At 43.4% G+C, this 26,843-nt stretch overlaps 1 protein-coding gene across 4 annotated transcripts in view; it reads right to left on the bottom strand.

The window, feature by feature from the left end:
• The window catches only part of CADPS (calcium dependent secretion activator), a gene marked incomplete at both ends in the record, with an annotated part of 216,706 nt that overhangs the window by 67,402 nt on the left and 122,461 nt on the right, over positions 1-26,843 (bottom strand). For 3 of the 4 annotated variants that reach the window (XM_080350539.1, XM_080350537.1, XM_080350538.1), the window contains 5 exons: positions 762-885; positions 1,644-1,707; positions 2,659-2,760; positions 13,063-13,250; positions 18,440-18,576. In XM_080350539.1, coding sequence (XP_080206665.1) covers positions 762-885; positions 1,644-1,707; positions 2,659-2,760; positions 13,063-13,250; positions 18,440-18,576 — 615 coding nt within the window. The remainder of the gene's footprint in view (positions 1-761; positions 886-1,643; positions 1,708-2,658; positions 2,761-13,062; positions 13,251-18,439; positions 18,577-26,843) is intronic. The other variant, XM_080350540.1, reaches the window with a different exon arrangement.

The raw sequence follows: 26,843 nt of genomic DNA, 5'->3' as shown, positions 1-26,843 counted from the left end.
GGGTAGGAGTTTCAAGTTGGGAATAGCAGCCAACAAGGTACCAACATAAACTGATTAACACGTAAAGAACAACTGGATCGTAGAGCTTCAGCTAACACGTATCCTCTAGCAAGCTTTAAAATGTCTTTTTGATGGCTACATGTGTCTCTGGTCACTGGTTATTATTCTCCCATAACTTCAAAGGTCAATAATATCAGCTATGCCAGATTTAGAGTGACAAGAATGAAATCTGATGCAAGTAGGGGATCACTGATCAATGACTGCTATGCAAACTGCAAAGACAACGAAACACTCCCAGAAAAAAGACATTTTAAATTGGCTACAAATGATTAAGCATAGATTAAACAGTTTTTCAGCTTCTGATTTTTCATTTGTTTCCTGAACTCCACTGTCACAAGCAATTAGCTGCACTATACCTTCAGCTGCAAAGATGACATCCCAAGTATTTCTCAATTTGTTTTTTAAAGGCACAACATGAGTCTGAATACTACACCACTGGCCAAATGCACTAACGATCAAAAAAAAAAGAAAGCTACAGTTCCTTTTAACTGTTTCCTCTCTCTTTTCCAGAAAAATAAACGTTTCGCATAGCTTCTATTCTTAACTGCTTCCGAAGCCAACACCACAAAAATGACTCAGAATCATATCAGTGTTATTGACAGACGAATAAATAGCAAATGAGCTTCTTTTAAATAGCTCCCAGACACAGTTGCCACCTAGAAATATAACAAAATTGTAATTTCACAAAGAAAGAGCCTTACCTTCAATTTTGGCATACTCTGACAGTCGAGTATAATTGACTAGAGCTGCTTGCTCCAAGCATTTACGGATGACTGTTTTTACCTCCTCTTGAGGGACTGGAGTAACTATGTCTTTCATCAGAACCTTGACACAAGAAAATCTGATTTGTTGTGGCATCGGGCACACAGAACTGCTTTTCTCCAAGCCCGGCACACACATGCATTCCTACATTAGCACTGTGTGGCTCTTGGAGTATGTGTACAAGACGCAGGATCCACTACAAGGTCACCTTGGCCAGCTTGAGACGTGGGACCTACCCCTGCTATATTATTTCCCTTCTGTATCTATACCCTATGGCATGCCCTGAAATCCGTGCTTCTGACTTTTTAGGGCATGACATCAAGATCTATCATTACTTCCCCAGTGCCAGGCAATGTTATGTCCTTCTTGGGCTCTGCTGATTGACTTGAGTTTAGGTCTGGTCTTGGCCACACTGCAAGTCAGCAGAGGTGAGAAGGATGTCGGAGCAGCAGGAAGGCTGAATTAGGGATGGGGGGGATGATGGTGAGCAGATTTCATATACCCAGGGGAATGAGGGTGCCTTGAGGTGGGAATTTCACCCGAGAGCAGCCAGGCATTGCTCACAGGGTCTGCGGTGTGGAGCCTTGCCAGCAAGATCCTTCACCACAGACACAGGCTGTGCTGCTTCACCAGCCGGGCTGCCCACCCGCCTCCCAGCTGAGGCAGGAGAGACAACGACCCCACCTCACACCCCACATTTCAATATTAACTATGATTAATTAGACATCCTGTGCAAAAACAACAGTCCCTCAAGCTCTTCCGGATGGAAAGATACATGAATACAAGTAATTTTAACTACTCTCTGTTATTCTTAGGCTTACCCTTTCCAGCAGCGATAAAGTAGCTTTTAGTGCACCTTCTGGACGGCCAAATGGAAAGCAGTACCTAGAAAAACCACATCACGTTAACATCAGACCAGGTTCATGTGAACAAGTCTTTCCAGCACTATAAAGATGCTTTCCTGAGTATGCCCAAGCAATTCTTTAGTTCCTCTGCCCAGAATGAGCAGTCTTTCTACAGGGTAACTTTCTGAAAGGGTTTGATAGTGTAGACAGTAAGGCAGCAAAACAGAACACAAGGTAGTAATAAGCTGATAGTTTTAGCAGTTTATTAAATTCGCGTGTCACCGGGAAAGTTTTTAGATCTCCCAGGAAAGAGTTAATTATCATCTTCTAGTAAAAACAGAAAAAAAAGCGTCCCTCTGGAAGGGACATTTACTTCCAGCAGGAGACTCGGCGATGCTGACACGGGGACTCTGTGTGCGAATGCACATCACCCGTCTGCCTGCAAATGTGCACGACCTGCCCAGAGCCTGGCTGGTGTGCAGCGGGGGCAATTAATCCCTTTTTGTGGGGGCACCATCCATCCTTTCTATACTGTGACATCCCTGCAGAAAGCCCTGCCTGTCTGTATACTAGGGAGAAGGGAAAATAAATGGGTAATAGCTGAGCTGAGGGGAACAGAGGAATAAGAAGACAACGGATATTTTTTGTTTTTGTTATACAGACTGTTTTGAAAAGATGGACTCAATTCGGAATCACTATCCCTTTGAAACAGAGTCCTTCTTTTTGAAACACCCCGTATTTTAGAAAAAATTCACAGCATTACCATGCCTATGGGAGCAAGACTGAAATGCCCTTTAAAAGTTATATATCTAAAATCACTCTCCAGTTGCAAAAACGCTGCAGCACAAGCTTCAGTGCCCTGTGTAGGTCTGTGTCTCTTATGCAAAATTCCCGTGTGCATTCAAAACCTGCCTTTTGGCTTTGCTGCTTACAGGAGGGAGCCGGGAGGAAATCAGTGCTCTCACATTCAGCCTGGGCTCTCTGCCTTTACCTAAAATGTGTGATCTGATTCTCCAGAAGCAAACGAAGCCGCTCCTTGATCTCTTCGAAACGCTCTTTCTCATCAACAGTCACAGTTCCGATCCCGTCAGGCCTGGAGGAGAAATGTCACGAATGACTCGGACTCCACCTCACCACCCTGGTAACTCAACCCCAGAGCACACAGTACACTGCCCTCTGCAAAGGGACATCACCAACAGTGAGATCCGGGACAGAGGATGTGGCACCCTGAGACATAGCTGGTCACTGTCGAGGCATCAAAAATAAACATATAAATAAATATCCTCTCTCAGAGTGATAATCTAGATGTGGAAACCTCCCTCCCCCTTTATTTTTTCTGTGACAAGGAAGTCAGAAAAAGCAGAATCCCCTTTTAAACATAGGTATATGACAGGGAGCGTGATGCCAGCTCTCACTGCAGGATTGGGCCCATGGCTGACAAAACAGGGACCGGATTTCTGCAGAAAAATCAGCTACTAATTCAACACAATTCACACTATAAAAGAATATGAAAAACAGGTGTATATGTGAACAGAACACAGAATTCTGCACTCCTTCATAACCACGGAATCACCCCATTATAGTGATTTCTTGAAGTGAACCATCTTCAACACATTCTGCTGAAATGTGCCTAGAGAACAATATGCATTTTGTATTTGAAAATGCAATGCCTCTTCGATCATTTAATTTCAAGTTATAAAAATTAACACATTTTTCACAGATTTTCTCGGACTATTTACGACACTCTTGTATTTCAGAAGTGCACAGGAGTGCATTGTGAGACCCCGGGTCCCGCTGCCTTGGGGTGCTCCTCATCTTTCACAGAGCACAGTGTGCGGGTGAACCCTGTGGATGCTCTCCCGGGGCTGGTGGTCCCTCTGCTCTTCTACCCCAGACCTCTGCTGATGCCAACCCATCTGAGAGCTGAAAGCAGCAATCCCCTCCTTCTCCCCCACACCCACACAGCAAAAATATGTCGTGCAGCAGAATCTCTGTTGAGAGCGACTCTAATCCATCCACCAAAGGCATCGGCTGGGCGGACAACCCGTGGCACCGCTCCCCACCACCGGCGAGCAAAGTCGATGGATTTGCATACTCCTGGGCAACTCTGCTGGCACAGGCGCTCTTTAGGTAATGTAAGATGCCTTAAAATTGAACAAATGTTCTTACTTAAAGGCCTCCTCCAGTGTTCAGCTTAAGCTGCATAAATCCAGAGTACTAGACTGGTTTTGCTATACAAAAGACTTGGCAAGGGATTACAAAGCTCCTAATGAACCTCCTGTCAGGGGTTAATTGGTTGGCTTTATTTTCTTCTTAAAGAATCAAAGGCCCTAAACTTAAAAAAACCACCCAACCCTATAAAAAATTAAAAGCTATAAAATCTGTACAATCACTTCTACTTGACCCTGCATTTAGTAAGCTCTTAATATCATAAACATGAACTCTGATATTCAAATACAGGTGAATATATCATTAAAACATTTTGGAAGAGGAACTAGCAAACCTTACATGATATTTACTGAAAAATTTTAAATCTAAATATACATTAAATAAAACTTGCAACATGGACACAGAAGAGGACTCGAATACTAGGGATGTATTTAAATTTAAACAGCATTTAATCAGAAATCTTTACTTGATTATTTGCCAAATTCAGTTGTTTATTAAGGAAAAAAAAAAAGGAAAAAAGATTTAGGCTGAAACTTGGATAAAATGTCTCAGCTGGGGAACACATTTCATAAACAGTTTTGGAAGTATGGAACTGGTCTCATTAGTACCTAATTAGGACTGGTTATTTTGAAGAAATGAGCAAGTCACAAAAAAACTAAATTAGATATCAAGCAAAAATTAATGTCTGAACATGCTTAATATATTTTTATTCCAAAGTTCCATAAAATATTTAATATTCAGACAGAGATGTTCGTGCCTTTTGTGATCCTGTGCACCTCACAGCGCCTGCTTTGCTCTCAATAAATGCCGTACATTAAGGGGCAGGCTTGAAGCCCTCATTTGACTTTTAGCATATGGTCCCCCCGTACCCAAAACAGCTCACAGAGTGTCAGTAGGTTAATTGTATCATCCCTGACAAACAAGGTAGGAAAAGCCGCCTGCCCTAGCAGTGATTTGCTGATGGACTGGAAATGGTCTGAACGTTATGTTACCCTTTGCTGGGTCAGTAACCTCAACTGGAGAGATTTAATGGCAGGATCTGATAGCTGAGGTTGGGTCACGAACCATCATTTTTCACTGTATTCAAAGGGCTTCAGTTTTGCCAGAATCGGTTATCTAGTGCTCACCGTGTAACGACTCGTGTTGGACACCCAAAATGGGCTGATGTGCCAACATCAGTCGCATCCCAGCTGGGCAGTGGTGGCTCTCGAAGCATCACTGTGAAAACGCTGACCCACATGAAGATGAAGGGTGGGCTCTGGAGAGCAAACCTCTGGCCAACACAGTTCTCGCAGAAGTCCCAGTGCCCCAAGGGACACTAACCCAACAACTGAGGCACACGTAGACCACGTAGGCTTAACCTATGGTCACCCTCTGGTCTTTACCTTTCTCAGGATCTTTGTGAGCCAGGAGGACATCTAACCTGGTGACTCTGGTCACCGCTCCCTCCAAACTGGGAGGTGCAAACACACGCTGCTCTCACATATCCTACTGCAAACTTGAGAGAATCTACAGGTCAGCTGTAGCCATTTTTGGAGCAGCGCAGATGTCTGGAAGGGCCTGCCAACCGAGAGCCATCACCACGGCAAGGACTCCCTTTCTCACCCAGCTGCGGACTATATTGCATCTGACATGATGAGCATCTCTTGAATCTACCTTTCAAATTTTCGGCAAACCATTTTCTCACTGTCCTTCACAAAGTTGACATTTTCGGCAGCATGATAGGAAAGATGTCATGTCGGCTGCTTTTCAAGTTGTTGTCACAGTGGTTAGCACCAGTTCTGTCATCTTCGCTTTCCTCACAATCCCCCATCTTGAGCCATGTCACAAATAATAATACTTCCAATGTTTTTGTCAAATTTAAACTACTATAACCCAGCTGCACATCTTCAGATTTACTAGTTATGTTAATCTTTGTTGCTCATCTTCCCAGAAGCTGAAGCATTAGGAACTCATTAATTAGTGACAAACGCAGGATATACATAGAACTGGAAAAACACTACCCAAAGCCTTGCACTTAATTTATTAGCTTGATAATTTTGAAAACTAATTAAATATTCAAGTCAAATATACTTTGAAAATGTAATTTTTTTGAGGGAACATATTTATTTTCCCTTGTGCAAGAACACAAAGGGTATATAGCTTAGCATTGCTATAATTTAAGATTCACTTCTGTGCTCTAGACAATTCCAGTACATGGCTGATAGGGCTGAAAAAAAAAGAACCCCAGGAGAAGCTCAAGTTGTGCCAGCTTGTTCTGGTGCTTATCGGGAATTTTCTTTGCGGCAAAGGTCCTCAGCTCAACTTTGATATTTGCTATTTGATCTCATGGACAGAAGCACCGACTCCTCCAGCGAGCAGCATTCCTGCAGCAAGGCTCACTAAAATGCAGCTGGAGGAATCAGATGTTCTCACATGCAATCCACAACCACATCGATATTAAACACAACCAGGGATGGGGAATGAGAAGAGAGCAGAAGGGTGAAAAAAGTTCTGTATGTATGTGGTATGTACAGATGCACGAGGGACAAAATGGGTTCGGGTCTATGAATTTGGGTCAACAAACAACATAAATGTCTCCATCTGTGTGGAGACATAATTTCATCCAATACTCTACAGCTCCTGCTCACGGATACTGAGGTGTATGGCAGAAGTTGTGGGCAGAGCAGGAAGCAGAAGGGCAAAAAAGGCAAGAAAAATAAATAAGGAAAATTTTAATTATAAGTAAACAAGTTTCAGATCACTCCTTCTGCTGCAGATTCATTATGTTGGCTCTAAACTAGTAAATTCCCATTGTAAATATTTCATATGAAAAGTTTTAAATGCCACTTTCCTAATCCCCCCTTGTTTTTAAGTTTTAAGCCATGAAAACAATAACATCAACAAAGCAGGTGGTGAAATTAAAAAAAAAGGGTTGCAATTTGAACAGCAAAACTGATAGTCCTTGTTTAGCTTAGATGGTTTGTGCAAATTTCGAGTTTAATTATAAATTATAATTAGGACCTGTGATCCTAAGGCCACTGCTTTATTCTACAAGCCCCGCCTCCGCCCATGCCCTTTTCTAATTATACTCGGTGCCCCCAGGGCTAGTTATGCTGCTAAAACAAATATATCAAAATGATTTTTATCAAAGACTAATATATGAAGCAATAGCATGCATTTGTATGCAATCATAATCATACAGTATAGCTCCAGTGGGTTAATCTCTTTGACATAAGCCTGTATGAAATACCATGATGGCTTATAAATGAAAAGACATATCGTCTTTTACACCTTTTATGTTTAACTTGTCTACACTTTTTTTTTTTTACTGAGGAAAATATTGTTTACACGTAGCAAACAGATCTTTGCATGCACTGTGAGCCCTGGCATACAGAGCCAAGGAGAAAAAAACAATGTCAAAAACGGATGCAAATAATTTGATTTTTAAAGTAACAACTCAAAAATAAAACACGTGCTGCCTTCAGCTCCCTTGCTGGTTGCCAGGTGCAGCACATATGAGCTATACAGTAAACATCGATGATTAGTGCCTTGGACGGCATGTGTCAGCAGAGGCTTTCAAAGGATCCCTTGCTGGAAGACTCGCCTGCGCGAGGTCCCACCGGTTGCACAGGGATGGACTCTGGGGATGTGGGCAGGACCGCAGCTGCCTCCTACATCTCCCCCAGCAAATCTGACCTGAAAGAGCCCACCTGTTTAAACCCCATGAAAAAACACTTATTCAGAAAACACGGATTTTTCCCAAACTCCCTTTTCTTTGGTTAATTCACACCGTGCATGATCTGTGGGTTGAAAGCCCTTTGTTCAGCCCAGCTCTCCTGGGCGCTGCCCCAGCCGCCCGCTGGAGATGCTGCCGAGCACAGGAGCCATTTCATCCTCCCAACTCCTGCCTTCGTTTCGCTCGGGCTCTCCTCCGCGCTGCAGCACCGAGCCAAGTCACGGCTCATCGCTTCTCATGTGCGATCGACACCCCTGACACACCGCGGCTGGAGCGGATGGTTTCTGAGCACTGCCATCCTACACCCATTGTCATCAATCACGTCAGCCGGCCGCACCGAGTCGGGTATCTGCTGGTGGCTGGCAACCCACCTCCCTTCAGCACAGACGCGGGATCCCATCCGACACACGGCCGTCACGCACGCTGTGTCACTGCAGACTCGTCACGGGGCTGGTTGGGACATGGAGCCGGCACCTAATGACAGGTTACGGCATTACGCCCTGCCTGGGTTTAACCTGCCTTCCTGCAGCCAGGGTGGTTCATCTCAATGAGATGTGGAAACTAAACACAAAGTACTATGGGGAGCATGTGAAGATACTGTGATAAAGTGTTCATATATTTGCTACTTCTTTTAAGGGACAAAAAATGCCTTTTTTTTTTTTTAAACTAGCTGTGTGCAAATATTGCCTTTATGTGAAACAGCCAGATACATAATTAGAATACAATGGAAAAAATTACAAATGTGTTGTGCAGACTTTTCAGTTCCCCAAGGTTTATGACAACAACATTATTTCTGCTGGCTTACAGCTGTAAAAAAACTAATGAAAGCTAAAACTAATGTTAGCTAATGAAAAAGCTACTTCTTGAAAACAAGTTTTTCCAGCTTATAGTGGAAAAGGCAAATCACTGATATACCAAATTAATTAATATAGATACTGGTAACTGCTTGGACCATGGGTAAATACTCATTGAACAACTCACAGAGAATGATGTTGTTTAATCATTATTGGGCTGGAGGGGATTCAGTCTGGCATCCTGATTTTGGTAAGCTCTGTGTCTTCTAATACTTATCACACACACAAACAATATTCTAGTCTTATTTTTTAAAGTTTGGGATTAGCAAGCATAGAAAGAGTCCTTTTTGATGCCAACTTTAACATTTAAAATGAAAGTTTTCATATGGCTAAATCAAAAAAAGGCACATGCGAAACCAAGGTCACTCCTGAAAGCCACTTGTTCGAAAGGGGCAGGAATCAGCCCTCAGAGTTTAGGTGCTGTCTTTGGGCCTGGGAAAGCTGAGCTCAACTTTCTGTTCTGCAATGCCTGTCCCATGCACAAACAGGGAAGCAGTGGGGCTCCTCTAACACATCACTTCTCTGTGTTGTCAGTGCTGTCACAGCCTTCCAAGGTGAAGATGGTGACAAACACAGCAACAGAACGCAGGGAAGGACCTGAGCAATCGTGCAAGACCTTTTACAGTTTTATCCAAAATCATGATGTCTTCTCAAAACCATTCCTGCTTCTCACCTTCGCTAGTTTTTTTTGAGGACTATTGATAAAGGAAAGTGATGGCCTCAATACTATGGTGGTGGTACCAAAAGCAAATAGACATCAGTAAACACACAGTGTGTGTTGTCAGATGCCTGAATAATGCTATGCATTTCTTAGCTGTCAGGTAGGTAAATACATCAGAAATCACAACAGCTTTCATAATAGCAGGACTTTACAACAGGCATCCAGTGATGCTTGGTGGGCAAAAATCCTGTTATCAACTCAGTAGTGACCACAACAGTGAAAAAGTCTCAAGCTACTCAGTCTTCGTGAACAGCGAGTACCTGGGTAGCAGAAAGTCATGTGGATATTCAGTCTTTTGTTTGTCCCCACCTTTCTGACAGCCTGCATGTTACGTATTCAGGTATCTCTGCAGGAGGTGAAACTTAGGACAAGCAATTTACATTTAACTCAATTTTTACTTGGAAAAGGCTGAAGTTAACAGAAAAATTAAGGGGACTGTCATGCAAATAGCAGTGATTTACAGCCTTGGTTTGGAGAGATTATGTCGGGCTTTCAGGGGTCTGAATAAGCTACAGGAGCCCAAAGGAGAGAGAGACACTAAACCCTGACATATGAAGCAACAGGGCTCCAGAACATCCCCTCAAATCCTGTTTTGACCATTTCACCTGCTGCAGTCGCAGGGTCAGCTCCAAGCTGGAGGTGCATTTCCACCAGCAGACGTCCTGCTCCCATTCCAGCTCTGGTGGCCATGCCACCGAGGCAGAGACCAGACAGGCGAGGAGTCATCGTCCCCGTGCTCACGCCTGTCATCCTGTCAGCCTTGACCTTCGGGCTGTCCTCAGCACCCGCACTGCAGCCCGCCTGCACTTCCCCACTGACTGCGAGCGACTGTTGTCTCGCTGCCTGACCTTATGCAAACACGATACAAACAGACAGCCCACCTCAGCTCCATCACTGTCTGCTGCTAATACAGGAGACTGATAGCCACATGGAATTAGCTCCCTGCTCGACCTTCATTACTGGGTGGCATATTCTGACTGACAGCCAACCTCATTCTGGGGAAAGCTAAACCACCCATTTGGGCTTTTTTCTTTACTGTATAAAAGTGAAGGAACTTCCTTTTATAAAGAAAATTGACACTTTCTCAGATTTGACAGAAAAAGAAGCCTTTGTTAAACAGAAAAATATGTCATAACTTTAATCCTTCCACAACCACTGTGCATACCAATAACAATTAAATGCAAGGCTCCAAGATGCTCTATCAGACACTGTGACAGGTCCCAGGCCAGGTGTGCTCCTGCCTTGACAAATTTTACACAGAGAGTTTTCAGCTTTGCCACGAGCTATAGGTTTCCCAGGGACAGCACGGCCAGCCTTACAGCAACGAGCAACGTATGGTTGTGGCAGGTGGGAGAAAGGGACGTAGCTAGAGCGAACCCGGCTTTACACATGTCGCAACTGCCAGTAAGGACTGTACGGGTAAATATTGGCTTTCGGTCGCTCCCTGCCAGCCAGCTTGCAAACGCACGATGCATGTGGCCTTAACAGCTTTCCAAAAAGAAATCGTGACTCTTCTGTTCAGATATTCAGATTTCTGATAGCAGACACCAAAGGTACGGAGTGGTGCTTTTTCTCAGACCCCCTGCGGTCCCGTTTGGTGACCTCCCAGTAGCAGAGGCCAGTAACTGCGCTCACAGTCTCTGTACCAAACTCCCCTGGCTCCTGGGTGTTGGGCAGAGCCTCTCCACGGTGAGAAGGCGCAATGCTTCAGCCTCGCAGCTCCCGTAATCCCCAGACAATGGAGACATGGCAGTGACCAAGAAGGAATATAAACCTTCAGCCAACCATCAGCTAAAGACAGCTAAGTCACAGCAAAACATCTCGTTCCTTTCTTAGACCACAGGGTGTTTCAAAATGATGGACCCAATTTGAAATCGCTATTTCTCTGCAACCATGAACTCTCAGCTATCATCTCAATATTGCCCATACAGCAGGTGGAAAGAACATAGAGCATTTATAAAAAGGTTACTAAAACTTGATAACTCATTAAACCATTTGTAAATTTTTGTGTAATTGTAACATATTGGGTCTTTCTTTTTGAAACACTCTATTTCAAATGAATTACTGGAATAGCCTGGCTGTGGCTAGCAGCCCCTTCGGCAGCACCCAGTAGCCTCCCAGCACGGTGCAGCAGCCAAATGCAGCCCTGGCTGTACAGGCACCTTACCGGGATCTACACACCATACGGGTTTTAAGGCAAGACATTTTTCTGAGCCCACAAATCTCTGGCCTCATGGGGACGGAATGGTGGGGTGTCACCCTGGCCAGTACCGTCAGACACCTCCTGCTGCCAGCCCTGATGAAGAGGAGGCTCTAGCTCTGGTTATGCTGGATCCTGTGAAGAGGTACTTGGGGTAGTCATGGTCAGCATCTGATCTCCTCTCTGTTATGGGCTAAGCACGCTCTGAAGCAGGTCCTGTCCCCACAACAGCCTCCTGTCTATGGAAGAGGGGGCATGGGGGCAGCCAGTTTTCCCTACTCAGTCTCATCCCCTATATGCTGTGTCAGCAATCTCCAAAAAACTCATGGCCCTGACCACCTATGGGACGTGGGTGCCCAAACACCATTCAGCTCCCAGGAGAGCGTGTGATCCAAACACCAGTGCTGTGGCAGGTGTCCCCATGCCGCAGGGACACAGCCTGCCCAGTGTGCTCAGTGACCGATGAGCCCGGTGCCCTCCACAACACACTCCTGTGCACTGTGTGCTTTTGCTTACCTTTTTGGCTCTGGATTCGGCTGGGATTTGGAATCTTTCCTTTTTTTGGACTCCTTTTTGGAATCCTTTTTAGTCTCCACTTCGGCGGCAGGGGCATGAGACACTTTGCCCCCCTCGCCGTCTGCACTTGGCTGTGACCCACCAAGTAATTCTGCCATGTGTTGGCTTTGGGGAGTGATTGAAACACGGGGGGCAAGGCCAGCAGCAAAAGTGAAAGAAACAAGAAGAAAGCATGAAAAAACTCAAAATAAACCAAAAGGAAACTAAACTGAGAGCAAATAACTGAAATCAAATTAACAATTGGCAAAGAAGGAACGAATAAGCAAAAGAAAGTCAGAACTAAAAAAGAAACTAAGGAAGTGAAAACTCGGTTTCCATGACAAGATGTATGAAAGTAACTGCAAAAGCAAGCGGCAGCCTTGCAACATGAAACCTGGGCAATGTGTGTCATAATTCAGGATGGTATTTACCAGAGGGTTTATGAAAACACATAATTATTTCATAACATTCCTTCCTTCAGGAGCATATGCAAGAAACAGTGATATCTCAAAGTATATAATGCAACTTAACAGAAAAAAGCAGATGCAGCAGACACTACAGCTGTCAACAAAATAAATAGGAGAGGCAAAAGCACAGTTCCAATTCCTCCCATCAAAGGTTTGCCACCTTTGAGAGAAAGGAATGGGATACTTCTGAAATGGAAATTGCTTTTCAACAGTAGCGAGATAAAATTTTCAGTTATGTCTAAGCAATTTCCAAACTGACGTCACACAAACTTTAAAGGAGACATGGGTGCCCGAGGGCTTAAAGCCTTTCTGAACACTAAAGTTTGATACTGCTGAAAATTTCAGTGCTGCAACTTGTCAGATCCTCCCATGCAGCAACTAAAGCAGCACAGTATATCATTTACTTCTATTTATTCAACCTGTGGCAGTCATATGTACTTCAAGTCTACCTTGTCCAGCACTGCATCTAGCAGGTGCCTGGGCAAGAAAGTTAAACCCCCTCATTTCTGGATGCTCTATGTGCATTTTTATTGCTTACATTAAACAAGCAACGCAACAAACAAACAAACCGACTATGCCACTAGAAGCGCTGCTGCCAAACATCCACTGTGAAAACAAATTGGGGACTGTTGTGCATTATCCAAGGAAACCTATGTTTGACAAAGTCATCCCTTGCTGGCAGGGAGCTGCTAGCCAAGAAGAATTCCTTACCTGTTGCCATGAACATGTGATGCACAAAAGGCAAAGCTGTAGTGAAGTAAGGTGGGGTCAATCATAGCTCCGTTTTCTGCGCGTTCTAGCAAATCTCTGAGGTAGCAGAGATGTCTGTGACAGCCTCTCACTCCATTACGTGCACAATACTCATCTAGCACAAAGACCTGGCCAGGACTAAACCAGCCCTGTTTAGAAATAAAGAGACTTGATTTCAAATATAGGTTATTAAATACAAAGGCTATCAGATTTGGAAGTGTAGTGGTCAACTGTTCTAATAAAAGAAATACAAATCTAAGGCTACTTTAAGGAAAAAGGAGAGAGGTCACTCTTACACAGTCTGTATATCATTATCCAAACACAGCATATACTCAGTGCAACTGTTAACAAAAGCATATTATACTACCCTTAAAGGAAAACGGCATTTAAAATGCTGAAAAGTTAGGCCAGTTCATGTCAGTGCCTAGCAAAGAAAAATAAAAAAAGAAATAAAAAAAAAAAAAAAAGGAAAAATAAATACTTGGACCTTTAAGAAATGACAAAGGTTTGGTTATATAAACAGCATGAAACAGTAATCTCATTTCGGGGCTGGGATTGTACATTCGGCCAGGAACAAGAAGATTGATTTGCAGGAGTACAGGGAGGATTACACTGAATAATGACTTCTCTTGTGTCTGGCAGGTAGGAACATCCTGCAGATGGAGGAAGGCAGCTCTGCAGTATCAGAAAGGGACATTTTCCATCGTCCTTATTGTGTACCACTGACAATGCGCTCTGACATTGCCCACCTCCTCGGCATCGAAGCAAAGGGAAGCTCTGCTCACGAGCAGGGTTTCTTTACACATCCAGAAACCTCAGACTATTTCTGTCTGTCAGTCCTGAGGGCCTGGTGACACATGGCTTGTGGTGCAACATCAGGGCTCCTGAGGAAGATGCTCTTCCCGCAAGCGCTTCGGTGAACGTCCCAGGACAGTCGGAGCTGTGCACTCCTCTTCCTTCAGGAAAAGCGGTAGCGAGAGCACGAATATTCTTGTAGATTTCTTTTCAAAATGCTGCAAAACCATCAATATTTACATGGAAATTTGGGTGCTAAACAATTGCTAAGACGCAGCTCTGGAATGCATCAAGCTGCAAAATCTTTCATCGTTTAATTGAAAAGTTCCTGCAGCGGGCGGGAGAGTAGTTGAGGCAGAGCACTGCCCCTATAGGCAACTTCTTTGCCACCCCATCTGTTACCCCAAATGCTACATCTTAGAAACAACACTGCTGTGAAAGATTAAAATATATTTTCTACCACTCAGATGACACCAAATCTTTTCTAGATGCCAAAATAGCTGCTTTGAAAAGAGTTGAAGAAATATCAATTAAGAGCTCAAAGACATAGAGAAGGATTTGCTCATCCTTATTGGGCCAACTCCAAAACAGATTGAGAAAAGAATCAAAATAATGAGGGGAAAATGATAGATATAGGGAGTAGCTACAGTGCTGGGATCACTAGAAGTGCACATTTCAAAATGAAGCCACAGAACAATGCAGATGGGACAGCACTCTGGAAGGCTATTTTTTGGGAGGGGTGTATCTGCCTTTGCTGCTTTTAATGGTATTTTTGTTTGCTTTCTGGTTGATTGTATTATGCTTGATTCTGGATTTCTTTATGTTGCCTGTTCATTACCATCCTTGGACCATCTCTTCACCTTGCCTCCCTTCACCCAACTCTTTGGTGAACAGGTGTAGTAAGAATATAGAAATGTCGTAACTGTTCTGTGATAGAAAGATGTGTGCATTTGGTTACTGGGGTAGAAATGCAGATGAAATTGTTATATTCATCCAACACATACAAAGGACTCAGTCCTCCCAATGGGGTGAAAACTTGGCCCTACTGAGATCAATGGGAAGGCTGGCCCTAATTTCACTGGAGCCAGGTATCAAGCCCAGAATTTGGGGTGAAAGAAGCAGGAGGCTGGACCCAGAGACCCAGCACAGCCCACATTGCTCCTCTGCACTGGGCTCAGACCACTGCTGGTCCTCAGGGGGACACAAGGAGTGGGGCAACCACTCAAGATCACTGCCATGACTCACTGAAGGCAAGCCTGGGCAGAAGCTCAGAGGTTCAGTGATAAGCCTCATACCACGATACCTCATAAGAGCATGCGCAAGCAGACTATGGGTGGAGAGATCCAGAGCCCAGGAGGACCACATAGTCTCCTTTTGTACAGCAGAAGTCTGGAATAAAAATCCTGCTGCTGAATTGGGCTCCAAAGGAGCAGTAAATCTAAGGTTTGATGAAAGGTGGTATTCATACAAATCCCCCACATCTTCAGACAGATCCTGGCTTTTAATTAAGATTTGCCTGGCACAATCAGCTGACAACCAGCCAGTCTGGTAAATACAGCTGATACTGGTGACACACTGGGTTTCTCACCCCAATGCAGCTAGGTGTAGCTCAGTTTGATCTCCCAGATGGTCTTCAATGGCATGAAGAAACCTAGAGGGGATGTTGCAGGAAGGCCATAGAGCACAACTGACTGTGTTCAACAAGCTGAACTGCACTGAGAAGAGGACAAGTGTCTCAGGCACCAGTGAGAAGTGCAATGGGAGCTTTGAAGCTGGGTAAAGCAAGGCTTGGTCTGGGTTGGTGAACCACTGGCAATTTTTCTAAAGGTAAACACAGCTTTTGCAGAAAATAGGGTTTCTGAGGGAATATTTTCAGCTTTCAGTAGCCGAATTTTCTCGTTTATCATAAGTAAAACAAAACAATTTCACTTTGGTAGCCTGCTTCGTGGACCTTTTAATCTGACCCCTTAACATAATCTCAGGTAAGCTGGGCACCCTGGAAGACCACCTTTCCTCAGTATATGCTGTGCTGTATTCTACGAATCTCATGAATGAACACGTCACGGGAAACTGAGCTCCAGCAGGGACCCAGCTGCATAAGCTGAGTGCCAGCAGTGGGCTGGGAAGTCTTGGGAAGAGCTGAAGGGCAGTGTCAGAAATAACAGACAAGTCCAAGCAGAAAGGCATGAAGACTCATGCCTCTTCATATGAGGTCCATACTAAGCTGGAAGAGCTGCGTACTCTTCCCAGAAGTCCAGGAAGAGGTGTGAACGTGACTGCGCTACCAGCTTGTGACGATGGGCAGGAGCCCTCAGCAAGCGATGCAGACAATGCTCTTCCCCCTCCCCAGCACGGTGCTCTCTGCCAGCAAACATCATTTCTGCCACAGCCGGGATTAGTCAGCCAGCCTGTTTGTTTTCACGGGGATGCCTGGCTCAGCCAGAGAGTGGGCTTGCAATAACGTTGTTTAACCTGGTTCCACGGAAAGGAGGTGATGCCGAGTTATCCTCTGTGTCAGGGTGAGCCACTGTGTCTGAGGAAGTCGTCCCTAGCACCTCCATGTCCACGTTTGAAAACAAGAAGAGGTGTGATGCAGCAAAACTCTGTGGGACCTTGCATGGGAATGTCCTGTAAGGAGAATAACAATTGTCCAGCGGCACAAAGAGTGGACAGAGCAGGCTTACCACTGGCTCACAGCTCTTCCAGGCAAGCCAGTGCAGTGGTATCACAAACATCCCAAAGATATAGCAGGAGCAACCTGAGCTCTTTGCAGTTGAGCTCAAATTTTGAGGTCAGTCTGTTTTTTTTCACACCATAATCAGGACAAAACCATAGTAAAAGAAGTAAAGAAGCATGTGAGATCCAAGCGTAGGTGAACACAGGTCATTATTCTCTTCTATATAACGCTCTGCAATGGGTGCTTTGAAAGAAGATGGTTAATTGATGATGCTCTGCTCCGAAGAGGCACAAGTCTTGGTGTTGAGGGGAGCTCCAACACTCTGCTAGCTTCTAGCAAGGGCCTAAGCATCTTGATAGCAAGCAGAAGTGTGGCTGGCAGGTTTCTTGAAGAGAAACATTGTTAATAATTTTCAGTGATGGCCTTGCACGTCACCTTGAATTTAATTCAATGGCCACAGCTCTCTCACCAGGCCCAAGACTGCACAGAGACAAACCAGCTGCAAGCCAACCTGTCAGACATGCATGGATGGGGATGGTCTTCCTAGGGTCAGCCATGCGTGGGGAGCAGAAGCTGCATGCCAAATTCACTGCCTGCCAGAGCGAAGACCTCGATGGAACCGGTGAGAAACCTGCTGCAGGTCTGACAATGCTCCCACCAAGCCTACTAGTACCACTTGGGTGTCTGCGGGGTAAAGTGCACACTAAAGCCTTCCCCCACCCCATCCTTACCTCCGGGGATGTCCACCACCATTCCTCCTAGCCCTGCCTCTCATCAGGAAGGTGACAACTCACTACTGCTAATGGCAGTTACTGGATCTTAGGAGCAGAGCTGGTGAGAGGAGCAGCATGGCGGAGGGGGACGTGGAGGACGGGACTGGAGACTGACAGTCTCACTGCCAACCGCTCAGTTGTGTTCCCAGGTTGCTGCTTTTAACAGCAAGCCCCTCAAGAGCTCCATCTCCAGGGACTGCACAGCTGGCAAAAGGTGAAGGCTATTGGCACAGGGTGGTCCTTCTGCTGAAGACACAGACCCCAGGATGGAGGCTTCTGTGCAACACTAGGAGGGTGACAGGTCAGGATCTGTCCCATGCCATGTTCAGGACAAGACTGGCATTTCAGGCCCCTCTAGAAAGGCTTCATCCTGTTTTCTCAAAAACTAAGAGCCTCTTCATCCTCCCCACCAACACCACTAAAAAAAATCAATTTTCAAGTTATATTGTTAAAGCATATTTGTCATTTAAATCCTCACAATACCTAAGAGACCCCAAGGAATGTGCTTCAGCCCAAGGCTACAGACTGTCCTGGAACATCTCAGTGCCACTGTACTACAGACCATGTTACACAGCAGTGGGCTGAGAGTTGCAACCTGTGTTCATGAGAATAATCAGGATGGACATGTGACTACATGAGCATGGACAGACTGCAGCATCACTGCAGTTTTCCCCCTAGTCCCACCTGTTACCTGCTTGGGATTCCTGCTTATAAAGAGGCACAAAACTGGGCCACAGTTATTCCCGGTGGGATTCCACTGACATGGGATCTTTCCCCTGTTCTTTCATCCAGGAGACTCTGGAAGGCAGTGCTGCAAAACACCGCTCTCTACTTCACATCCCCACATTGGCATTTTTCTTTGCGGGAAGAAACATTTTAAGCATTGCAAACAGAAATGGTAAAGACAGTGCAACTGGAGAAGAACAGCAGTCAGCTCACTGCAGGTAGCCTCTCAAAACACCTCTGGGCCAAATTCAAACCTGGTGTATACAGAAGTCAATCTTCCAGCAACAGGGGGATTAGCCCCCACTTGCACTAGCTTTGACTTTGCTGCTTGATGTTTATATCACTAGAGACCAAAGAATATACTTGCCAGACAAGAATAGGAATCATTAAGTCTGTGGTCCAAAGTGAGGCGCTGAACCATCTCAAAGAGTGAAGCGTGGTCAAAGTTACAGGGATTGGAAGAGATAAATTCATCCATGCCATGCTTTTGAGCTCTATCTGCATCTGTTCATTTATACATATAGAGAAAGACATCATTTAGAGAGATATAAGACATTTTAGTTGACAAATACAACAGAAAATAATATACAATATGAAGCATGAAAGCTAAGATCTCCTCTTCCCTACATTGCCATTATCTTTTCTCTTTGCAGGCTATACAGTACACTTTTCACCTCCCATTGTCAACTTGCATCAGTTAAGGACTATCTTATTGCATTTAGGCAAAAGATTTTAGAATTAACATCTTGTCAACTGCTCATTATAGTGCATTTATTCTGTACTTCAAACCAGAACACAAACCCAATAACTTATTCTGTATCTTACAATACACTCTGAGTTAACAGAATTTTGGCTCACAGAAGTAAATTAGCTCCTATTTAGTTAGTTGCGGTTAATTATAATAGATTCTGCCATTCTAATGAAGTTACAGCTGTAGCATTTTTCTCTATATTTACTAGGTTTTACAGGTATCAGACCAGTTGTGGTGTTCTTTTTCCAAATGCTAATGTATTTCTCCCCACGGCAATTTTTTTCCTAACGGCAACTTTGAATGTTACCTCACTGAAATAAAAAGATGCTCTTTTAAGCATTGCTAAGAAGTTAAATTGATATGTGGTTTGTTGTCACTGAGGCAGTAACCCGATAGTGCGCCGGAGCTGCCAGTCATCCCGACGGAGGGATTGAATTTCCCCTGCCCGGATTCCGAGCTGCCATTTTTGGGTGATTTAACAGCCTCAACGTATTCACACTTCTCCGCTTTGGGTGACGTTTACAGGCACTAACTCCTAAGGGCTAATTAATTAATCTCAACATGGTTAACTAAAAATACACCGAATTCAGCCGTTGAAATGAAGCTGCCAAGCCGGCCTGGGTGCGGCCAGCCGGGACCCCGCTGGGAGAAGTCTTTGTTCTACCAGCGGCTGGGGAATTAAAGGACACCTTTCACTCGATTTTGTCCGTGCTCAGCTTCCTACTACATGGGTTCTTGCCAAATCCTCGACAAAGAGAACAGGATTTAAGTCCTTCCCCTGTTTATAGTCTCCTAGGGGAACTGGGTGGCCTTGAAACAATGTGGCCGAAAGAACACAAGAAATGCAGTTTTCTGCAATAGTAGTATATGGTAACTGTATTTGTTTTAAAACAAAATCCCTCTTTGCCAGAAGAAATAAAAATCTTTAATTAAAAAAATTTAAAATATAATTAAAAAAACATTGGATGATAATGACATAGTGTTCCTTTATATATGTTTTGTTACTTAATATTAAGCTGCGAAAGGTGGCATGTCTTCCTAAATACCTCGTTCATGTCTGTGCTCTCAGATATTACTGATCATTGGAAGCAATCTTTAAATCTTCTCTATAGTCTGTTGTTAGCTATATACAAACTGTATAAATAACATCACCCACTGGAAAGAAATCAGACAAATTAAAACATGCAACATTTCAATTAGCTGCTAGCAATACTTAATTCAGTAGTAGCTGGCAATTTTCCTCATTAAAACCTTGCTGAATAAACACTGATTTTTCTTCCTACAGCTGGTTAATTTTTGAGGGTCTCTTCCCCTGTTTTGTGCCGGGTCCTGCTGCTTCCTCCATGCCTCCCACTCTGGCCCCAAATCCCCCACTCTGTCCCTACCAGAGGCTCCGTGCATTTAGCACAGGGACAGAAGAAGCTGCCACTGGTGGTGCCGAGCACCATGGCAGTGTGAGGGATATGGGGACAACCTCCCTGACGAGCACATCACCTCCATGGCACCTCACCAGCATCTTTGGAGGTGGGATGTGAAGCCCACCCAGCCCTGGGCTCACGGCACAGCCCAGCTCCTGTCTGTTCTGACAGTTTTCTGCCCCACCATCTCTGTCCTTTTGGGCCAAAATCAATTCGATTGCATTCACTCCCAAAGAGTTTTTCTATGCAGGTTGTTGATTCCATCCCTAGTGCCTGTAAAATGTTTTAACAGATATTATCAGACTGTTTTTTAATGGTTTGCTGCTCTGCCCGGGTCTGAGCTCAGAGTTGACTGCAAGCTGACAAATTGGCTGGAGGCCTTCATTTGCCAGCTTCGCTCAGAGATTTTATTACTTTTCAATTAAGAGCCCTGATACACTGTCAATCCTCCTGCTCAGCCAACGAGGCTCCAAGAGCTGAGTAAATCAGCTGGAAATTTGAAGAGTCCTCTAGCCCTTTAGCTGGTGAACCTTTTTGAGTAGATGTGCTAGAAAGCATGTTTGATATGAGTATTTTTTTAGTCCAAACTAATAAGCTTTTCCTCACTTTATGTTCTCTGAACAAGGCAGGCACAGGGCAGACCTTTGGTTGGTGTGGACCAGTCGAGGCTCTGCTGGCTTCCATGGAGCCAAAGGGCTGTCCTGGGCTTTTTAACATCTCCCTGCCCAAGGCAGATGCACAGACAGTTCCCTGCCAAGCGTGAGAATGGACACAGAGATTAAATGGCCTTCACACTGTCCATAATCTGGAGCAATTTTCCTTTCATTAATTGCTTTGAAGCCACAGCTTACTGAGCATCCCATTGGGTGTCTCCTCGAAAGCCCATTTTCCTGCAATCTCCCCATCTCAGAACAACCACCTGAAGAAACGGGCATCAGACATGAAACTGCGCAAACTCAAGCGTCCAAAAAAGTATGAGCCATGTGACTTCTGCTCGGCTGATAGTTTAAAAATGTGGCTTTCTGCCACGGGAAGGCAGGTGACCAGCCACAGCAACCCCTGCCGCAGTTTAGGCATGAGCAAACAGAACCACTTTGCTTTGGCAGAGCTGCAGGGGATAAAGCTGGCGTGGTGTGAAGATGTCTTTGGAGAATGGTAATACACACGTATGTCTCTTAAATGGAGTATCTGCTCTGGGACAGATGCTTAAAATTCTTAAGAATAACTAGGAACAGGTTAAAAAGGACAACCCTACACTAAACTCACTTCCCTTAAATAATTGTTAGAAAATAAATATGACATGCATGTGCAATTTGTTTTTGCATTTTGATTTTCCCAATGGACTCCCTTTTAAAAATGAAATTTTGGAGTCAAAAGATACCAAAAGCATTAAACTTCCTAGGCAATGCAAAAAGAATAGGATAGATCTAAATATATTAATCCTCTGCTCCAGACAGCTGATTTGTGTGATTTAAAATAATGCCAACATCTGCATATGAAGTTTTATATATAATCCAACCTCTTTCAAAATGGCTTGTACAGTTTGAATGTGATTTTAAACAAAGTACAAAATGAGAATGGCTAAAATTCACACCCAAACTGTACAGCTAATTTGCAAGTACTTTAAATTAATTGTTTCAGTCAAATACGGTTGCTTTTTTGACCCTGCTCTGTTGTTCTAGTTAAAAAGAAAGAAGGAGGCAAAGAAAGAAAGTTATATGATGCTCCAGTAAGTTACAATCCCTTCCCAAGGTGCCGTGCCAAGCTCGCTGGTGCTTCTTTGTTCGAGGACCCAGCCAAAATGCTGCTGCAGGCCCACAAAAGTTATCTTACATATTTAGACAAGCTGCACACAAGTGCAGCTGAAAGGTGTTCGATGGTGGTCTCGGAAGGGCGGCTGCCAGCGGAGATAAATTGGCAGCACAGATTCCCCGAACCTTTTCTTCTGGAAAACTGCAGACTCTGGCCTTTTATATTACACTTGGTCACCTACATTACGGTCCTTTTTTAAACACTGCTGGGTTTACTTTTTCATTTTTATCCAGTTTGCATTTTATACTGACTCCATTAACTAGCCCCCTGTCACACACTCCCTACAAGTGTTTGAAATCAGAGTATTAAAAAATCTGCCAGTGCAAGGAATACAAAGATTTCAACAACAATAAGGAAAACCAAAGGACCGTCTCACTATTTGGTCCTCTGAGGGCTATATTTCTCTTTAGCTGTTACTTAAAGACGAAGAGACAAACCAGTCCAATCTCTTATTCTTTCTTTCTTTCTTTTTTTTTGCTTTTTTATTTTTCCAATGTATTTCCCAGCTCTCTGCATCTCTTTTGCTCCAGCAATAATTTTGGCAGATTTTGCTCTGAGAGCAGTGAAGTTAATAGCGGGGGACAAGCTCCATAAAAGAATTCTTGTTATAAAAGGCTCTGGGTAGCCATTTTATTGTAAGAATTTCTTACTCCAGATTTATTTCTTTTCGTTAATGAGTGACTTTGTTTTAGTACCAAAGGCAACTGAACGTCCAGCAAATTTTACAACATGTTTGCTTATTAAAAGAACAGAAAAAACCCAACAAACAAAAAAAACCACACAACTGTAAATTAAAAGGTGACTTTGTATCTTACTCATCTGGAAAATGTGTGCTTGTCATATCTGCTTGACATTACAAGAATGAAGATGTGGTTTGGACAGTAACAAACAATGACACTAGTCAACCTCATCAGGAGACATGAAATAAAGGAATGACAATGATTGATGGCAGCTATTCATTTACAGATATTTCTAGAAAACTCTTCGCTGGCCTGGCAAAGCTGGAGAAGTTCCCCAGCCCATTTGGAGCTCACCAGCCACGGTGTGCCCACCGCAACCTGCCGCACAGTGTCCCCTCCTGCTCCCGCACGGACACACCTGGGCTGCGACTTCTTAAAGAAATACCCCAGGGAAGCACCTAGAAACCTCGTTTTGTTTGGCCATGTGGAGCGAGAGGATTTACCAGCAAATCCCGGTGTCTGGAAAGGGGGTGGGAAAAACAAAAAAAGGAAGAAACCACATACTGGGACTTCAAATGCCAGGCTGTTTGTGAGCGAGCTGCTGGCAGTGCTGGCTGGTGACTTCCCAAGTCCCCTCCTCGCCGTGCACGGCAGCATCGCCACCTCTGAGCAGTGATGTGTGCATGTATGCGAGTGTCCGGGGCTCTGCAACCTCCTCCCGCTCTGAGCCGCGGCCGCCGCAGCAGCCTGGACTCGCCTCTCAGCTGGATATCTAAGAGATCTGGGGTTTTATGTTTTATTCCACGTTAGGAGACAGGTTTACATTGAATCGGCTGTTTATTCCTGTGTTTTATGGCTTTTCCCCTGCTGCAAACAAATTCTTTCCTGCTCGAGTTACAATTTTAATAAATGATCAGAAACATTCCTGTAAATCACCAGACACACCAGCCACTGAATTGAAATCTAAGTTATCTAATGTTTGGCAGTTAGATGAATAAGAATTTGTAGTATGCACTTACATAATTCCTTGTGTGGCAAGTTAAAAACAGAGTTTTAGATCAGTTATTTATAATACAAAACACTGTTTCACAGTGTTTATTAAACTATTTATATTTTTTTGAATTGGATGACTGTGGAAACCTGTGAATTTGTATTTCATATGTTAGAGTCCCGTGCTTCTTAAAGCACGTAGAAGTAATTTACAGACGAGTTTTAAATTCATGCAAGTTATGTGAGAACTGCATTGACATTTTAATTCTGCATTCCTGCAATAAAGCATCTGCAAGTTGACAATACAGGACACAGCAGCGCTCTCATGATATCTCTAACTATCTAGAAAAATAAAGCAATTAAAGCACAAAACTAATAATCTAATAGGATAGCAATGCATTGTAGTGCAAATACATGTAATGTTGCCAGACCCAGGTTCATTCATTCATTCATTCACTCTTTCTTTCTTTCTTTCAAAGTGGCAAAAATCTGTATTTCCATCCAATTAAACTTTTTTTTATCTTTTTTTTTTTTAATTTATTTTTTTTTGGTAAAGTCTGATAAGAATCCTCTTTGGAAATCCAAACATTTAGAAAACCAAAAAAAAAAAGAGAAAGAAAAAAGAAAGTGTCTGCTGAGAAGGAATTCTGCCTGCTCCCCAGGGGTATATTTATACACACACGCACATACACACAGAGAAAAAAAGAAAAGAAGAAGAAAAAAGAAACAAAAGGAGGAAGAAGAAAAAAGGAGTCTTGTTGGATGGCCAGGAGGGATGACACCGCCTGTTCCTTCTCATAATTGCATTCAGATACTCTGGATACATATTTGCCAGCTCTCATGACCCACTGATGCTATTCCCTCCTAAGGAAAGCAGCACTCACCAGGTATTAGAGAAGCAGCTTTTAACACTAGTAAAGGATTTGTGTTGGGGGTGTTTAAGACTGAACAAAGACTAAGAACCACCTTTTTTACAGCATAAGCTTGTGCCTTTATCTTTTTCAAAGAAGATATTTCAGTGGGTAAGATAAAATTATAATTCCCCTGGCTTATTCTTTGAGAAGCATTGCTTTGATTGATGATTGAGACCCACGCTAAAACATTAATTTACGATAATTTGGGGGAACTGCAGCACCCCTCCGTGACTAATGTATTTAATTTGGAACGGGTCAGCATCTCCAAACCCAGGGTGACCCAGAGAGCTGCTGCTTGCTGCCAAAATCATCCCCTACCGAGTTTACGGGAGAGGGACCTATCAAAAAACCTCGATGACTCAGGCTTGTTTTCAGAAGGCATGTGCGGAGGGTTTTTTGGGGGGGCTCCTGCACCTCGTCTAGGTCTTTGGGGTCTCCTGCCCTACCTTTCTATGCTTTGAGGTGTCCGTGGTTAACCCCGCATGCTGGTGCGCTGCACCAAGCCAATCATCGGCACGGAGAGAAAGGATATTGTCAGAGTGCAAAATGATCTGTTTTCAGGCAGGAAGCAGTCAACTAGATGTAAATTCCATGAAACAAAAGAAGGTATTATTTACGGTTTTATTGTGATGTTAATTAATATTTACATCTTGGAATGAAAAATAGAAATGTTAATGATTGGCTTTGCTAAGAGGATCACTTGATGCCAATGTGAAAGCCAGGGAGAGAAGGCAATTATGCAAACATCACATGCATCCTAATTTCAGTATGGAAACTTACATTTCAAACCTCAATTCAGGAAAATAACATGGAAAGTTTGTACTACAAAATCTAAACATGAGAAAGATTTAAGAGAAAAAAAAAAGCACATTGCATATGTCAGATAATCTAGTCTGATTATCTGAGCTGTGCTAGCTACAGGGAAGCACTTACCCTTGAGTCCAGCTAGAAGTTAGCAGGGTAAGAAGGAACAAACCAGAATAACATAAAGACTAGCAACAAGGCTCAGGAAAGCAGACAGGAGCCCTAACCTAGCAGCTAAATATTTGGGTTCAAGCAAAGAATGAAAAAGAAACTTAAAGAAAATCAAACCAACCAAAAAAAAAACCACAACCCACTTACAGCTGAAAATTTCTTAAGCAGCTCAATAAACCTTGCTACTTATTATGGGGGAACAAATCATTACAAATTCGCAAAACAACCAACTCTTTGTATATGGTGTGATTAACAGTCATTAAATATAAACAGACATTAAAAAAGGAAATTTAACCACAAGCAATACGTAAAACAAGTATGGACCAATCTTTCATGTTAAAGAGTTTAAAAAAAAAATGTTGAGCATGTTTGGGAATTTTGTTTGATGCATCACTAACACAGAACAAATAAAGATTGGTGCTTTCAGACAAGTGACCACTTTTATGAAGCTTAAATATTGCCAAAAGGTGTAATATGTATTGGTAGCGTTATTGACTATAATACTGTGCATGATTTCAACAGTAAACAAGAACAGTTTTGGGTTTTTTTTTATAATGCGAACACTGGAGAAAAGCACAGCTTTGCGTGAATGGACTTTTTCTTTTAAATAGTAGCAAAACAAAAAAAAGCAAAACTTTTTAGTCTAACAGGGATTGTTCACCCACATGAAAGGAATTGTAGAGTCATACAAAAATTAATGAATAGCAGGATCTATTTTTTTTTTTTCAGTACTTAAATTGCAAATAAAATAAACTCCACCCTGGTTTGGAGCTGTCTGTTAACTTCCAAGTCAAGTGCTGCTATGGAACTGTGGCTGAGAATTTAAGCGCTGCTCGAAGTTGCTGCCTACTGAGTCAAAAGAGGTGGGAACCAAATTAATTCACTATTTCTCCCAAGTATCCCCAACAGCTAAATAAGTTCTTCCCAAGTTTCTGTTGAACAGACAGCTCCATCACAGGAGCGGAGGGCTGGATTTTGTCTGCAGCTGCATGCATGCGCATGTGCCATCTCAAACTGCTACAACATGAAAGCTATAACAACAGTTACTCATCAAATGGCTTAGCATTTACTTCTTTGCACATCCTCATTCATCATAGCCTCTAATAAGCACAAAAGGTTTGACAGGTATAAAGGTAAATGTACAAGAATAACGTGTCTCGCCAAAGTCCTTACCTTTGTGCAGGCAAAAAGAAAAAAGTAAACACCAACCAAAACAAACCAAAAAAACCCA

The sequence above is a fragment of the Nesoenas mayeri genome (assembly GCF_963082525.1).
Source record: "Nesoenas mayeri genome assembly, chromosome: 10".
Lineage (NCBI taxonomy): Eukaryota > Metazoa > Chordata > Aves > Columbiformes > Columbidae > Nesoenas > Nesoenas mayeri.
The sequence above is the reverse complement of the archived record's forward strand: the minus strand, read 5'-3'. Positions and strand labels throughout refer to the sequence as shown.